Below are 16,886 nucleotides of genomic sequence, written 5' to 3'. Positions count from 1 at the left end.
AAACATGTGTTCAGTGTTTTAACTGAACTGAGATGAAAACAAAACCCAGAATTTCTTGCAGGTTGTAAACCCTGATTTTTTTGACCAGCTCTTCCTGTGTAAAAAGTCATGAGCTTGGGAGGGATGAGGCAACCCTGCACTGAAAGGGTTCTGTTTTCATTTGAACAGTTTTTCCAGGTGAACATGGTGTTAATGGAGTTTCCTAATGGCTCATCTGGGAGTTATTTAGAGACTAGGAAAGGAATGGGAATTTGCAGATCTTAACTTGGATATTTCTTCATATAGGAACTTGCTATGGATCACAGCTTTTGGTGTAGGGTTACCCCCAGGACTTCCAGCTTCTCACTTTTATTATAACATCTAAATTGGCACTCAGTGACTTTTTATAAATGGGAAAGTTCAAGCCAACTCAGCTGCATTTAAATATTTTGGCAGTTAGACAACAGCCAGAGCTGATGAGGTGAGCCAGAGACTAACTGTTAGCGTAGAGGAAAGGGAACTGGAGGACTAAGGAGTATTCGCAGGTAAAATCCAGGTTGTTTTCTTTAAACTGCAAAATCAGATAAGCAGATGTAGAAAAAATATATTTCTGAAGCAGCAGATTTGGCCTTCCTGCAGAAGCAAGTCTGATATTGGAACATACCATTTTTATTTCCAATGTTTGCAGTACTGTTTTCCTAGTATGAAATACTGGGCTGCAAATGCCTTTCCTTTGCCTACACAATCCATGTAAATTAGTGATTTTATAAATTTATCGATGGTGAAACACAAACTTTTAGTTGTCATTCAAAGTATTAATTGAGAGAGATTAGATTTGACTTTATTTTCTGGGGTTTAAATCCCTTCTCTGTGTTGTGCAGATATTTTACCCTTTTTCCGTTTTGTTGCGATATTACATTTGAAAGAATTAAAGTTAGTTTTATGTCAAACTTTTTTTTTCCTTCAGTTATTGCTGTTGACATCTTTGACAAGTCTAATTTTACGGGAGCTAGAATACCACGATTTCATGAGATTAAGGAAGATTATCCGAAAGATCTGGAATCATCTGTTATCTTCCCAGATACGCTGTTCAGACCTTCAGACAGGAAAGGTAAAATCCTTCTGCTGACATTCGGGTGGCAATTTTGACTAGCTCCCAAGGACACGTGATTGATCCTTGTGGCACTGGGGTGAGAGCGGGGCGATCGCCTGCACAAGCGAACATTATTTAGGGATGGAGCAGCTGTGCATACCTCTGAGGCATTTTGCCTGCTGGCGGCGAGGGGAGCGCGGGGGGCTGCGTAACTGGCTGTACTTGTCTGTCGGGTCCCGCTGGCGGCCCCTCGAACCGCCGTGTCGAGGCAAGAGAAATGCGCTGCCTCCGTTCCCACCAAGATGTTCCCCCCGCGGCCACCTTCCCTGGTCCCTGCAGAGATGGAGGGAGGGGGCGTGGGAGGTGGTGGATTCCCTGCTGGGAGCAGAGCTGCACCATTGCGGCCTGAAAGCAAATAAAAAGGTCCTGAGTAGGGCAGGGAGACGGGTGGCACATCATGGAGTCCATGGGGAGGTACCTGCCATGTCTCTGAAGTACCTGGAGATGGTTGAGAGGAAACCACAGCATCTTGGACAAGGGACATGAGAGAGTAATTCTGCAGTACCATGTTTGAATATCCTTGGAATAGGGAAATAATAATATTTTTGCAAATAACGCACAATAATGAGTAAACTTGTACATCCGTATGTCTTCTTCCTCAGAAATGAGACACCTGCTTGCTATCCTTTCTGTAAGGAAAAAAGGAATGTGAATTTTAAGAGATTCTTGCCAAAATTGGATGCTTATTATATGAAAGAATTAGCACACAGCAATCCTGTGTGACCTGTTGTATCTGTAACTACTGTTAGTTCTGTCATAAATACATGCAATATAATGACATGGATATTGTTTCAATGTTCTCCCTAAATCATGCACAGATTATTTATGTACTTATGGATCTTCTAGCTTAGAAATGGCTTATTTTGTAGTTAGGCAAAGTGATTACTCACGGTTCAATGGCTATTTGATTTAGTTTTATAACCATGAAATGTGTTAAAATTTTATTAAAAATATAGAATGTGACATTAGGAGCATGCCTAGTGCTGTAAACTTAGTGTTATGGCAATAGAAATATTTCTGAATCTTTGCAAAGCAAAATTACCAGTTTAAGTGGTAGCTTTGATGTTGTGTGGAAGGAATTTAATATTTGTGTTAATTCCATAGCAGTACCTACGATGAAGCCTTCAAATCAAAAATTATCCTCCAAGGTGAGCAGTGATGCACTAAGCCCTGAGAACACATTTGCAAAGAGAAGGAAGCGACACCCAGATGACTCAAGCCATCATACTGTTGCCATGGTCATTATATACCGGTCCCTAGGACATCTCCTGCCAGAAAACTATGATCCCGACCGAAGGAGCTTGAGGTGAGCTTTAAACCTGTTTGCGAATTGTGCAGCCCCTTTCCACTTGCTCTGAGCGTGCAGGGGAGTCAGAGCTGCTTTTATATCAACCAAATGTCATCTGTGCTGCAGCTGTCCCTGCAGTGCTGTCTCTTGTCCTCCTCTAGCACCTTGTGGGAGCCTAACTGCAACAGTAGTGCCAACAGGCCTTGGAAACACAGCTATGTGGGAGGCTGATGGTGCAACTACTTCACTTTCTAAGTTGAAGCGACTAGAAATCTTTTATTTGCAGGACCTACCAAATCTGTTCTTTGCATCTTAACGTTTAGCTCATTTTTGTGATTTTTCTCCTTCTGCAGATTACCAAACCGCCCTATTATCAATACACCCGTAGTGAGCACCGCCATTCACAGTGACAGGGAGCTTCCTCCCAACTTGGTGGAAAAGCCCATCATAGTGGAGTATGCCATGCTGGAAACGGAGGAGAGAACGAAGCCTGTCTGTGTCTTCTGGAATCACTCCATCACGTATGTCTCTGCTTTCTCTAAGGCTGTACAAGGCAACTGTCTCAGTAGCAGAGAAGTCCTGGCTAGGAGGATAATTCTGGAGGAAAACCTTTTTCACGTAGTTTATTCAACTGGCAACTACTTCCTGGTGGAATGGAGCCAAGTACTCCCTTCCCATCAACCTGAGAAAAATAACAATAATCATCGTAACTCTTCAAACAAATGGCTAGCCATGTGGTTTCTAACAGATGTAGTGCCATCATGTCTTTCTAGGTTTTGTTTTCACCCAGCAATAATAAATCTCACAATCTTCATGTGTTTGCTCACTCTTTTTGCCCACAGATGTATACCTAGCTTCAGTGTAGTCTAGCTCCAGTGCCTGGATTCATGACTCAACTGAGGTCCTTATGTCAGGACTCATGACCTCTTCTTAGGAGGGCATCTCCAGAAAATGATTCAGTTCATATATGGACAACATCTTCTCCTGTCACACCCTAGTGACTATGGATGGAGTGCAAGGCAAACAGGCACCCACCCTTGATGCCTCAGCCAGGGCCAGTGCAAGAAATATTAAAACAAACAAACGAGTCTTCATGTTGGTAAAAAGGACTAAGGTTTTGCAGATAAAATGATAAGATTAAAGGATATAAATCTCAAAGATCATTTTTGAATCAAAAGTCAACCCAAAGAAAGTGGCACTGATAAGCAACTTACCTTTCCTTCCATCAACCATTATGTATTTGTTTTTATTATCTTAGTGAAAACTGGAGGGAAAGAAAATACCTTCTTTGGGACCTTAGACCTCTTGCTGTTGTTAGGAGGCAGCCTTGATACAGGACAGCGAGCATAAGCAGAGGGTGTTTGACTCTAGGAGGGAAGTGTGAGCGAGAAGATGAAATATTCATTTAGGTCTCTTGTATTCAGTAAAGTTAAAAATACAGACATGCAGTTCTTGAAGATCTACAAAATGTGAAGAATTATATATTCTCATGAGTGTTTTGTTGAGTTTATGGGATTGCGGAATATCTCCTGTTGAAGATATTTCAGGAGTGTGGATAAAACAAAAGAAAATGTGTTCAGAGGTAGCTACATGTTCTGCAAGTAAAGATTTAATAATATTTTAAGTATTACATATATAACCATAAACCCTTATATATAGCGAGAAGATGATATTATCAGCCCGTGGTAAGAGGAATAGCTGTTACTCACTTCCTAATGACCCCAAAACTCTGGTAAACCTATGGAAAAATCCATTAAAAGGCAATATCCTGTGCTGGAAATAAAAGAGCACACTAGCCTAGGAAATGTTTGCCTCCTAGTCAAACGCTTAAGAAGATTATATCATTAAAAGGATTGAAGAGGCAACAAAAATCTATTATCTTAGCAATAATAAACTACTCCACTTGCCTGCATGTAAAGTAGTCTGAGATGGTATCAGGACAAAGGTTAGATAAGCAATTTCTTGATGTGCTATTTGCTTGTAGGTATAGATGATTCTGCCAATTATGAGGGAATGGCAAGTCCTTTTTCATAAATTTTTAAACATCGTATAGGCTTGAAGAACTCATTAACTCAAACATGATTCATCCATTTGCTATTTGCTGGCAGCTTCAGTGGCATTGTTGTCTGTGTTACATTTTCGTACAGCCACAATTATAAAGCAGCTTTTAAACATAATAAAAGAGTTTGTTTTTTTTTTCAGGTGAGTACTTTTCAAGAGAAAGTGATATTAAAGCTGTTTTACAAATGTTTTATTCCTGAATGGAGAAGATCACCTGTGATATCTCTGAAAAACTCCTTCAGTAACTACAAAATTGTTTTTATTACTCATTAACCTCAGAATAGAATAATTAACATTGATACAAAATCATTTCTGCCATCAATGGAGTTAAACGAGGCTGAACAGGGAAGAATTTTTAAGGGAGCAGTTCCTCCATTATGTTAATACAAGAGATTTCCTGGTATAAAATAGTATTTACTGTTTTTAACTTCTTCTTGTCTACTTTCTAGAGGAACATCATGACAGAATCATATTTCTGCAGAAATGTATTTCACATAAGAGCTTTACAAGCAGTGTCCAAGTCTAGGGAAATAGAGATGACTGAAAAATATGTCTCTCTGTGTTTTGGGTATTTTTTACCTCATAGAGCTGTCAGCACTCTGTTATGGTCAGTTTGCTCTGTGCAGTCACTTCCCCATCTTGCTTGTGTGGTCGCTGACACAAAAGTGAAATTTTTTAAAAAGTATTTTAAACTGAAACCAAAAGGTTACAAAAACACAAATGCTGGCAGGCAAAGTCAGGTGTCACATCAGAAAATACATCAACTCAAGGCTTTTTAAGTTGATGACATTTTCAGGCAGGTGACAGCTATAAATATTTCTGTCTTGGTACTTATGTGCCTCTCTGGTAGTGGAGCAAGAACTGTCTTGGAGAGTAATCGCAGCAGGAGGTAAGATTGAGATCAGAGGATGGCTCCCAGAAATGCCTTTTTTCCCCACAGGATTGGCGGAACAGGTGCCTGGTCCTCCCGAGGATGCGAGCTGTTTTCCAGAAACCAGAGCCATATTGCGTGCCAGTGCAGCCACCTGACCAGCTTTGCCGTCCTGATGGACATTTCAAAACGAGAGGTGGGTGATCCCAGCGTGATTTTCAAGGGCTTTGGTCTTCAAGGGCTTATTAGGTACGTCTAGCATTACAATGGCACGAACAAGGACATAAACACCATAAGGTTTTCAAAATGTTGAGTGACTCAAGAGATGGCATAAGCCACTCCTCTTGGTCCTAAAGCTGTTCTGTACATTGACTCAGTAGTAATGAAAACACATAGAGCTGATGGAGGAAAAGAAAGGAAAAACTCACAGAGGCCCTGTCAATCTGTCTACCTGCAGAATGGGGAGGTGCTTCCTCTGAAGATTGTCACTTACACAACCGTTTCCATCTCGCTGGTGGCTTTGCTGATCACCTTCATCCTGCTGGTCCTGATCCGCACGCTGCGGTCCAACTTGCACAGCATCCACAAAAACCTGGTGGCTGCCCTTTTCTTCTCTGAGCTCGTCTTTCTCATTGGAATCAACCAGACTGATAACCCGGTAAGAGTTACTTCATCCTTTTTGCTAGAGTGGTTGTCAAGCTTTAAATCAGGGGCTCATATTGTGACTTTTACCTGCTCCCACCTGTTTCACTTTCTCTTCTTTTTTACTTCTGCTTGGCCCAAACAGTCTTTTGAAAAACATCACAGTTTGAGTATCTTCTTTTTTATTTTGCATGATGAATAGCAATGCCAGGCTATAGATCTATGTGCTATTTTCAGAGGAAAAAAATGAGAGTAGCCTTGTTGAAGATTTATCGCAGGAAATGAACCCTAAATATCAATTTCTTCCTTCCTTTCCATCAGAATGCTTTCTGTCTTGCTTTGTCTGTCCAGTAGAAGGCTCTCCAGTTTCTCCTGCAGCAGGTACCCCAAAAGCCCAAACAGCTCCTGGTGTTGGCACCCGGTAGGTTGTCAGTGAGGCACTGCTGTGCAGGTGTTTGTATGCATGTCGCACACCCACCATGGCCATGCTGGAGAAGCCACTTGCCAGGCGTGGGACATCTTGCTACATCCAAGAATCAGTAGGAAACCTGTCACCTTGTTTTGTGCTTTCCAGCCACAGTGACCGTTGGTTTCAGCTCATCGTATCTTTTTCCGAAGCTTAGTGCAGACACCTCCGGCATTGTGCATGCCAAGAAACACAAGCTATGAATGAACTGAATATGAGATTATATAGCACACATGAAGTGTGTTCTGTACCTAGGACCTCACTGCTGTCTTAGTTATGTAGTGTTATATGTAGTATTGCTCTTAATTCTTAGTAGCACACATCTCAAAACTCACAGTTGCCATGCAGATAGGTAGGAGACAAGCAGGCAAGGGTTCCAGAACTTCCAAGCTTCTCAGGCTCCTTTACCAAACAGTCAGCAGACATATAGGGGATGAGATGCAAGAAAGAGCATGTGAAATTATACAAGTGTGTCTTTAACAGATATGAAGAATATTCAAAATGTTAGCATAGGAATTGTCTGAACACCCTACAGAAAATGTATCTTCTAGAAATCCTTTACTGTACATGTTTTAATTTAAATCTTGAAAGGGAAGTACAATCTTAAGATGAAAACACACACAAAAAATAACTGAGCCATACTGATTCCACATTTTCCAAGCAACAGAAATGGGAGAAAATGCCTACATTCCATGAGTTTTGATACTGTTACAGTAATGACACCATTATGCCTAAACAAGTAGCCTCACTTTCTATATAACCTAAGCCTAAAATATCACCCTGGATTCTAATATTCATGTATGCAGTAACATACATTTTAGAAACTATCTTGACTTAGGGATTTGATGTGATGGCAGAGTTCCTTACCTCTGTTAGTTTAAGGTGCCAGAGTGTCTCATCCCAGTTAAAGATTCTGTCAGATTTTGTCTAATTTCAGCTTCCAATACCTGGATGCTGTCAAGACCTTTTCATAATAAATTTGAAAGACCTCTGTTATAAAAACTGTCTTCCCAAGAAGCCTCTAATCAACAGTATTTCATTTGGAAAACTAAGCAAAATTGAGCTGCTTAATTTCTTTAGTTTCTAAGACTCACATTACTCTAATGCATTTTTTTCTGGGCTTTCTTCCTCCACTTTACCTTTTGGAAAATTCTCAGCACTAAACTGGACAAAACTTTTCAGCTCACGGAGCTGCTTTCAGTCCCGTATTTGGATATTTACCTGCACCAGGAACTCCAGTCCCTTAGCTGCTATTACAGTGAGGTTTTTTGCAGTGACCTGGCCCTTGGGATATGGTCTCATATCATGTATGACCTGCATTGTCTTTGTTTCATAATATATGAGTTTGGATCTTAAAATAATTGTTGCTCAAACGATCTCACCTTGCCAATTGATCCACAGCACTCTGTGTAACTTGACCTTTCCCATGCCTTCTTGAGCACAACACCCATTTTTCACTGCCTTTCACTACAGGAAGTTAATATGCTTTCTGTTCTTTGACATGAATACCATGGAGCAGGGGGACAAGCCCACATCCCTGAAGCATCTTACCAAAATCAGGTAGTAAGTGATGGCTCCTCATTTCCAGATTCCTTTTCTAATAGCATGAAGTACCAAGCAAGTGGTTATGAGCAGTAAAACGGTTCACTTCAGCAGTACCACAACTACTGATGGTTGTACTTTGTGAGGGTGCTCTCTTCTGCTCCCTCCCATTTTCATGCTTCAGGGCTCCTGGTGCAATCCTGTCCTATGTTGTTACCAGGACTCAGTGAAATGCCCCAAACCCTTAACCCACTTACAAAGCTCTTTTAAGTTGCAGAATACGTTTCATAGAGCAGAAAGCCACTCTTTACAGCCTAGCTAGTCAATTTGAGAAGTTAGGAGGGCCATAAACCATGTCTACTTGAGACAATTATTCATCTGTCTGTATGGAATGAGAGTTGTCTAACGAGTCATGCACTGGTGAACATAAAGAGGGAAAGAATGCTGGAGCACAAATAATGCAGTGCTGCTTGGCACCCAGCCTGGATTTTATGGGTTTCTGTAAATTAACAGTCACATTTCTGGGTGAGGTTTTAATCTTTCCCTGGACTATTGATAGAAAGTGATTTCTTTTCTTTTTTGCTTTTTTTTTTCTTACCTGAAAAAGGTAATATTCAGGGCAACAGTCTACTTGTATATATATGCAGGTAGAAATAACAAAAGCCCTGCTTACACAGAGGGAGGAAAGGTCTTCTGTTTGGTGAGCTACACTTTTACACTTGATGTTGTAATAAAGCCGATACAGTGAGTGAATTCAGAAAGCTGGCGATCTTTATATGATTCCCTTATTCAGCAAAGTTTAACAGGGAAGTATGGCTTGTGGTTTTGAGTGTTATACCGTGGAAGAACACAAAAACGTAACACCAAAGGTAATGCTAAAAAGGAACGCTGAAATCTGAAAGCAAGAATGGTGCTGTAAAAAGATCTAAAACACTATGTAAAATATTTTGAAACAAAATTTATGTGGTTTCTCAAAGTGCTCTTAATTCAAGATTATCAACAGATCCTTGGCAGAATCCTTTGCTTTGTTTCTGAAAGGAGGTTAATGGATAGATTTTATCTCATCTGTAGGAAGCTTGTGGTCATTCTTATTTTCAGCCATCAAACTCTTTAGTTGGGAGAAAAACATGGTTGGCAGATATTGCAAAAATGCAAGTCTATGAAGTCAGAGGGTTCAGGGTGTCCATTTGGCCACAAAGTTGACTTCAGCTGTCAGTTTGCCCACTGTTGCTGTTTCTCTGAGTCATACTGAGGACCCAGTCCCTTTGGTTTCAGCAGGTCCTTAATTTCTGCTGCTCTCCAGCTGGCAGAGCTGAGTGGGCCTCATTGTACTGCTGGTGTGGCATAAAAAACAAATCCTGACCTAGGACTGTCACGATGTCGTTGCAATGGCCACTGCTTTAGCCCATGGATGTGTCCATGCCTTTGCTTCTCAAGTTTTTTTAAAGACTTCCTGTAGACTGTAGATGAAACAGACCATTACCTTGCTATCACTTTCCAAATCAAAATCACCACCCTTCATGTTCATTTTTGTTCCAGCTTTGAAAAAAATAATAGCATGGCCAAACAGTCTCATGCCTACCTATTTATGTCCATATGAATGCAACTTCACTGTCTCCTTTTCATATTATTTCTGTCAATGCCCCTTCCTGAGTTACTGTCATATCAAGTAACACATAAGATCACATCAAATTCTGCCTCTTTGTGAGAGACATTTAATTTAACTGGTAAGAAAACACCTCCAAGAAAGGCTGGATTTATTTCTATTGCTCACGTTCAGCACGCTCACTCTTCCTGGACTGAAGCTTCTCAGTTTCTCAGTTTCTCGCCCCAGAAATTAAGTTTTTTAGAGCAAGGAGGACCAAAACTGTAAGTCTAAGCTCTCTCTCACACCTCCCCTCCACCTCTGCCAACCACAAGTAGAGTTTCCATGTACTTTTATTTACTAATATCAAGCACAACACATTGTCTACTTTAAAAGAAGACAAAATCGTACCAAAATAAGCACAATTCCTTGGAGAGACAGCTCTCTCACTGGAAAGAGCAATGTATCACAAAACCTATAGTCTGGCCCTTGATGTGGAAATAGGTGATGTCAAGTCAGTGTAGGGATGCAGGTGGCAGTTCTCAGGAGCAATTTGTTGCCTTTGCAGTGCGGCTGGGTTAGCTGATGCAGTTAAACACACTGGTGCTGAATTTGCTGGAGTGGGATTACACAGGAGGGAATTGTGCACAAGGCAGGGCAGAGGGTCTGCACCTTCCATAGGGGCATCCTCACCTCCTGCTCCACATCAGGAGAAGGAGCCGGGAGCTCTGCCAGCCCTGCCCTCCCTGTGAGCAGAAGGAATTCAGTCAGAAGAGCCAAAATTGTCACCTGGGCAGCAAAGATGCACAGAGAAATTAACCACAGAACTTGGAGGGCGAGGGTGAGGGCAGTGACCAACAGCACATTGAACCAGTAGGGTAAAGCCAAACCAGACTCAGAACAGGCCACGTAACAACATAAAAATATATAGCTTTCACAATATGAACAGCTTTTCTGAAACTCTGAAGAAATGACAGAAATGTAAAATAATGGTAGTTTTTTTCTTTCTGCCAAAACCTTGTTATTACACTTGTTTTTAGCTGCACTGGGGGGCCGGTGACTCACCAGGCTGTGTGATTCAGAAGAGCAATTTTAATTTCCATGCCCTTTCCCTTCTGCAGTTTGTGTGCACGGTGATTGCCATCCTCCTGCATTACTTCTACATGAGCACCTTTGCGTGGATGTTTGTGGAGCAGCTCCACATCTACCGGATGCTGACCGAAGTGAGGAACATCAACTTTGGGCACATGCGATTCTACTACGTCGTTGGCTGGGGCATTCCTGCCATTATAACAGGTACCCTCAGCTGCCCCCACAGCTTTGTTTGCTTTCCCTGTCATCTCTGCTGGACAAATACAGGAAAGTTACCCCATCCAGCTACTTGTGCACTCCACTACTGCTGTTACTTGAGTGCATTCCTCCATGAGGGCATCACCAAGTCATGATTAGCAGAAAGTCAGCCTGAATTTGGCAGATCTGCACGCCAAATGTCTGTAGTCCCAGCTGAAGTGATACTGAGGGTTTTACAAACATAATTGCACCCAGATCAAAACAGGAATTGTTAACATTGCTTGGGAATAAGAGTGTTTTTATTTTAACAACTTTGCTTGTAGTCTTCATAAATTCTCCTTCCCTGTGCTGGTAGCCCCAGGATATGGACACGCAGTCTCAGGAGAGGTAGCTCCAGTGGCTTCAGAAGTGATGCTGCCATGAGACATTGTATTCCCCTCCCTAGACATTCCCACTGCAGTACCGTTGACCAACAGTAAATGCTCCCTGAAGGGGCTTTCAGCAGCTCTGTTTTACTTGGCATGAAAATGAGCTGGGAATACTCAAGCAGTCTTTTACATCATTTCAGATACAAAGGCAATAACTTTCGGTTGTGGAAAAGTAATGAAAAGCTGGAGGCAGTAATCTTTTAAACTGTTCCAGGGTGATCTGCGGGAGCACATCTATCTCCGCCCTCACCGTGGCTATTTTTGCAGTCAGACATTTCCAGTGATACCCTAAGCACACGGCGCTGCGTTAATGCAGGCAGACAGCTCCTTGGGAAGTGTGCTTTGCAGAACAGTTGGAGTGGGGTTTTTTGCTTCAACTATTTCAGCATGTATCTGTTGCCATATGGGAAATCAAATCATAGGCAGACAGTTAACTTTTACCCAGTTGCTTTTATTTTTGCAGATAACAACATACTGTCAGCAATGACAGAGATTTAGATGTCTCTCAGATCAAATAAATAGCTATCAATCATGTACGCTTGCAAAAATATTATGGAACAAGTTAGACTTCTGAAATTACATGAGTTTTTTTTCTGTTTGACATAAGGAAGAGTAATACAAAAACACAGTATAGATGAGGAAGGGTGTCCTTTCTGGACAGGTGGTAAGTTTTTCCATATCAAGTTGTGCATAAATATTTTGCAATTCTATCAGTTTATCCAGGACACACCAGAAGGTGCAGCTCAGAAGGCTCTACCACTCTGGACGTATCCCTGACACTTCAGATAGAAACTGTCTTTGTTTTCTCTAGCATTTCAAACCTGCGTAACTGTTATCAGTACCCACAAGACTACCGCAATACGCTCAGGAATATTAAGTGTCATCAGATAATTGGCAGCATCATTTCTGGTAGAAAAGAAGTAATATCTTTAAATGGAAGTAAACACGTTGCATTTCAGAACACATAACTCTTCAATGGAGTTTCATCTGAAGGATTTTCTATTTCACGTTTGGTTTCTCCCGAATTTTAAATGAATTGAGACTTTCTCAACAGCAGTATTATGCAACATGAATATTACAATATTACCCATTTTTACATTTTTCTAATCAGATTTTGTTCTCTGTAATATGGAACTATTTTTCAGTATTAAAATTATGCATACATTATGAATTATGGTTCCAGTTTGTCTCCTGTACCATGAACTCTGAATCTACTGATTGACAGTTCACTTAAATAAAAAGTCAGGTCTCTGTTACTGAGGATTTTGTCAAATGAAGAGTGAAGAAAGCTAAGCCATTGGCTTGCCCTTCCAGGTTTAGAAATCATCTGAAGAGAAAACTCTTTCATCATAAAAAGCACGATGTGGTATTTCTTGCCCCTGGATAACTTTGTTACTGTACATATTTCAAATAAGCTTCTTTTATAAATTTTAAAGTTTAATGTCTAAAGAATAAGAAGGTTCCAACTTCTTTAATATGCATCTTAAACATGATTTCTTTTAAATTTCTTTATGAAAGAAGGATTGTGTATGTTTCTCAGTAGTGGAAAAGCCTAGATACGGGAAAGAATTTTAGTCTTGGACAGCCAAATGGCTTTATAATTTTATTTAAAAGATACCTAGCCCAATATATCTCTATTATAGCTATCCTGAGAAAAAATGAACGGATAGTAGCAGTTGGTTTACCCTGTTTTGTTCATTTTTTTTCCTATTCTCCATGCTCAAAATGACATTCACTTCAGACTGGGATGTAATCTAAGGGGTCTGCGATGGGACCAGGCTACTTAAAAACAGCAACCTTGAACTTCAGGGAGAAAAAATCTTAGCAAAATGTTTACCTAGGGAATACTCCAGTGGTGAAGAACCCCATTTAATCACACCATACAAAAGCAAATTGCTGCGAATAAATGTGGGATGGAGTTGAGAGAAGGCTTACAGCCATGAAAAGCGTAAGGATCTGGAATATTCCTCCATGGGGAGCAATAGTGGAATTTGCTTAAAGCAAATTAAATTCACTTTAAGCTGGCTCATTTTAAGACGTAGTTTGATCCATCTAGGAAAGGGATTTTATGACTTCCTTGCCTCAGAAGCAAAGGGCTGGATTTGGCACAGAGCAAGACCCCTCTTTGTGGCAACACGCTAACTAGTTGGCATACGCATGCGGTAACTGCTTGCCATGGGGAAAGCAGTGCTCGTGTTAAAACAGGTTCTTATGTCATCCTGACATCAATATACCCCAAATAATGGCATTTTCCAAATTTGCTGCGAATACTAAGCAAGGTGATGAATTAGGAGAAAAGCGAGGCTGATGTGCAGTTGCTGCAGAGCCTGCAGGAGCTCAGGAGTGTCAAAAGGTGCCCCCATGGTGTGCTCCTGGCATGCTCCCGGGATAGGTGCTGGTCCCTACAGGCTGCTGGGCTCAGCCATCAGACTAGTCCTGGTTCCTGCGAGCACCAGTGAGCTGTCGTGCAGCCTGCACACTCAGTCTAGTCCGAAAAGCCTGTAGTGTTTAATTGATGTGCCAGAATGGTTCTTTATATTAAATTGCATTGGCTTAATTCTGCCTTTGGGTAAAGTATTATTTCACATATTGTTGAGTCCAGTAAAATCTGAACCGCCTACCCAAAGACCGAAATTTGCCCTATTTGTTAAATGGAGAACTTTAGGGTCGGATTTTGAGAGTGAAAAAATGTTGCAGTGTGCCAGTTACTCTCAGAGCCAGATGTTTGGTCGAACTGTAGTTTAAGTCCCACTAATGGGGAAATCAAGTCCTGGGAAACAGCCTGTGTCTATAGAATTACATCTGTGTAAAATACTTTATGGTCCCTTAATCATTTATGGCTAATTCTTTCTGGATGGCAACTGCTGAAGGCAGTGGTGGAAGGGCCAATGGGAGCAGAGGGAGAGACCAGCCTATCTCATTCCACACTTCAGAGAAAACAGATCCGATATCCACTGCTTTGCCAAAGAGCCAGTTTAGTTTTCATAGACCATGGGCCCGTACCAGATGTGAGTATTGGCTGTGGGCCAGTGTTATGCAGAGAGGGTGAAACGCCGCTACCTCTCCCTTTTTTTTTTTTTTGGTGTCTTTTCATCAAAGCGCACAGGCTTCAATTCCAAAAGGTGTTTATTAATGCGCAGAATCCTCGTTACGGAGAAGGGCACTGCTGTGAAACATGGACACCTGCTTGACGCAGGGCATACACTCAGCTCAGTAGGTGCCCCCATGCCCAAAAAACATGCTGCAGCCATTTACCATATGTCATTGGCCAAACGCCTCCCAGGGATCAATTTCTGCCTCTTGAAGAAGGAAGAACTCCACGGTATTTTGCAGGTCAAAAGCAGAAATCCTGGTCCATTGCCATATGGGCAAGGTGTAGGTCACAAAATCAGATGGCGCTGCAAACCAGCAGGTGGAGTTTGGACTCTGAGATTCCCCAGGAAATGTCCAGGCTTTGAAAAATAAAACAATAAAAGGTGTGTTCTTAATTCAATTGCCTTGTGGGCATCACCAAACTCCATTTCAAGCAGTGCTGAAAGCAAGGTGAGGTGAGCACTCACCTGGGTTAGCAGCTCAGGATGAGTCTCAGCCTCCGCTCCTGAGCTCAAGCAGTTAAATCCCGTGAGTTCCCAAGTTCCTTTGTCTCTGGTGTTATTTTAGAGACAGTAAGCTCACAGCAGTTAAGAATGCACTTCTTTGTAGTATAGACATCTGCTCAGTTATGATTCATGTCATTCTACTGCATAGGCTTATTGAAATTCCTCTGCTTGTCATTCACCCTGAAGGCTTCATCGCTCTGTGTGAATATGACTATAAAACTGTGCTGAAACAGAATTAACTTGGGACTTGCATTTATTGCAGTTTTTATGTAGCTGAGCTTTATTCTGATAGGCAAAACTCATATGATGTGGGATGTGTATGGTGTCATTTGGTATGGGATGACCAGTGTAAAGGTTTTGATTTACAAAAATTTTATTTCAATACTTGTCCTGAGTTTGACTTCCCAGAGTGGCCTATTGAACACAGTTTGCCACTGTCTTTTTGTTTGTTGGACAGTGATTTGAAAATGTTACTGCTGTGCCTGGTTATATAGAAGATCTCACCAGCACATTTCTGATGTCCTTTTTCTCCGTCTTGTGACTCAGGGCTTGCTGTTGGTCTGGATCCACAAGGCTATGGGAACCCTGATTTCTGCTGGTTGTCTGTTCATGACACCCTTATCTGGAGTTTTGCTGGACCCATCGTAATCGTTGTAGTTGTAAGTATGGTGGAGTTGGCGTCTTGAACTCTCTCTTCCTTACTACTACCTTTTCTTTTAGGTTTTGTCAACCAATAGTCACAACCCGAAGCAGCAGTATTCTTTATGTTTGAAGCCAATGTGCTCAAATTTGCATCTTCTGCTTAAAGAGATAAGATGTGAGCTAAGCTAAGCTCCTGGAAATTAGAGGGCTCCTTGCCAGTGCAAAGATTTTTTGTTGACAAATACATCTGTGTCTAGAAAGATGCTTATTTTTTCACATTTGCTTTGTTCCGTGTTCAAATTGTTGGTTGGGGAGCTTATAAAACAAGTCAACAAAATGAGCTGTAACAAGTCACTTCATCCAGAGGTCCTAAAGAAATATTAAGTAAGTCAAATTTCAGGAACTCTAAAGAATTGGCTGGCGTTTTTCCTCCCTTAAAACTTCTCTCAGTAACAGATCACCAGAAGATAAATATCCACGTGACTGTATCTTGTATACCAAGTGCAGTTCTCGTTTCCTCAACACAGGAAGTATGAAGTAGACCTGGAAGCAGTGTGGATTGGGGTTGTGAGTTATCAGAGACATGGGACAGCCCCTGCTGAAGGAACAACTATGTGGACCAGAACCTTCAGCCTCAAGAGAAGAAAGCTGCAGGGAAGGGGACAGGGAGAAGTCTGTAATAGTGTGTAGCCTGGAAAATGTAACTGAGGAGCCAACTGTTCAGTGTCTTTCCCAACACAAATAGTAGCAGGAGGTGGCAGGTTCAGAACAAACAGGATGAGCTACACCATCGCTCCGCAGGGAGGTAAGTTAGAAACTCCCAGAAACCAGACGATAGCAATGGTGGAGCTCTGCACGGTTTCAGGAAGTGAGTGACTGAACAAATTCACAACATCAATATTCACTACAAGGGATTAAGTACAAACACCCCACTGAGTATATCCCAGCTCTAGAAATCAGCGGAGGCTGGAGGGGCTTTCTGAGGAATTATCACCAAACGCTCTGTTATTATAGTCTTATATTCTGCTTTGGCCCCAGCTGAAACAAGATGCTGGGTGAGTGGACTCTGGTCTGGACAAGAACAGCCGCTCTTGAGTTTATTCTTGAGTTTTTGTTTCATTCAAGCCTTCAAGCAATCTTACTGTGTTTCATCCAGACTGAGTCCCAGGACATTCTTGACTGATGTTGGCTTGAAACAGGATGAATTTTGGAACTGGAAGAGACATGTAAATTAAAGGAAAAATATTCTTGGCACCACAAACCATGTTAGGATAAAAATTCTATTGTCATTGAAAACTGAGCTCTGACAAAATTAGAGAAAGAACCCATGGTGTTATTTC

General features: G+C 41.4%; 1 protein-coding gene across 1 annotated transcript in view; it reads left to right on the top strand.

Moving 5' to 3' along the window:
• Positions 1-16,886, top strand: part of CELSR1 (cadherin EGF LAG seven-pass G-type receptor 1) — a 165,965-nt gene that overhangs the window by 136,226 nt on the left and 12,853 nt on the right. The window contains 7 exon segments of the mRNA XM_050708099.1: positions 947-1,090; positions 2,237-2,438; positions 2,774-2,941; positions 5,422-5,548; positions 5,810-6,010; positions 10,709-10,883; positions 15,451-15,563. Of these exon segments, the coding sequence (XP_050564056.1) occupies positions 947-1,090; positions 2,237-2,438; positions 2,774-2,941; positions 5,422-5,548; positions 5,810-6,010; positions 10,709-10,883; positions 15,451-15,563 (1,130 nt within the window).

The sequence above is a fragment of the Cygnus atratus genome, chromosome 1 (genome assembly GCF_013377495.2).
Source record: "Cygnus atratus isolate AKBS03 ecotype Queensland, Australia chromosome 1, CAtr_DNAZoo_HiC_assembly, whole genome shotgun sequence".
NCBI classification, from domain to species: domain Eukaryota; kingdom Metazoa; phylum Chordata; class Aves; order Anseriformes; family Anatidae; genus Cygnus; species Cygnus atratus.
The sequence above is the reverse complement of the archived record's forward strand: the minus strand, read 5'-3'. Positions and strand labels throughout refer to the sequence as shown.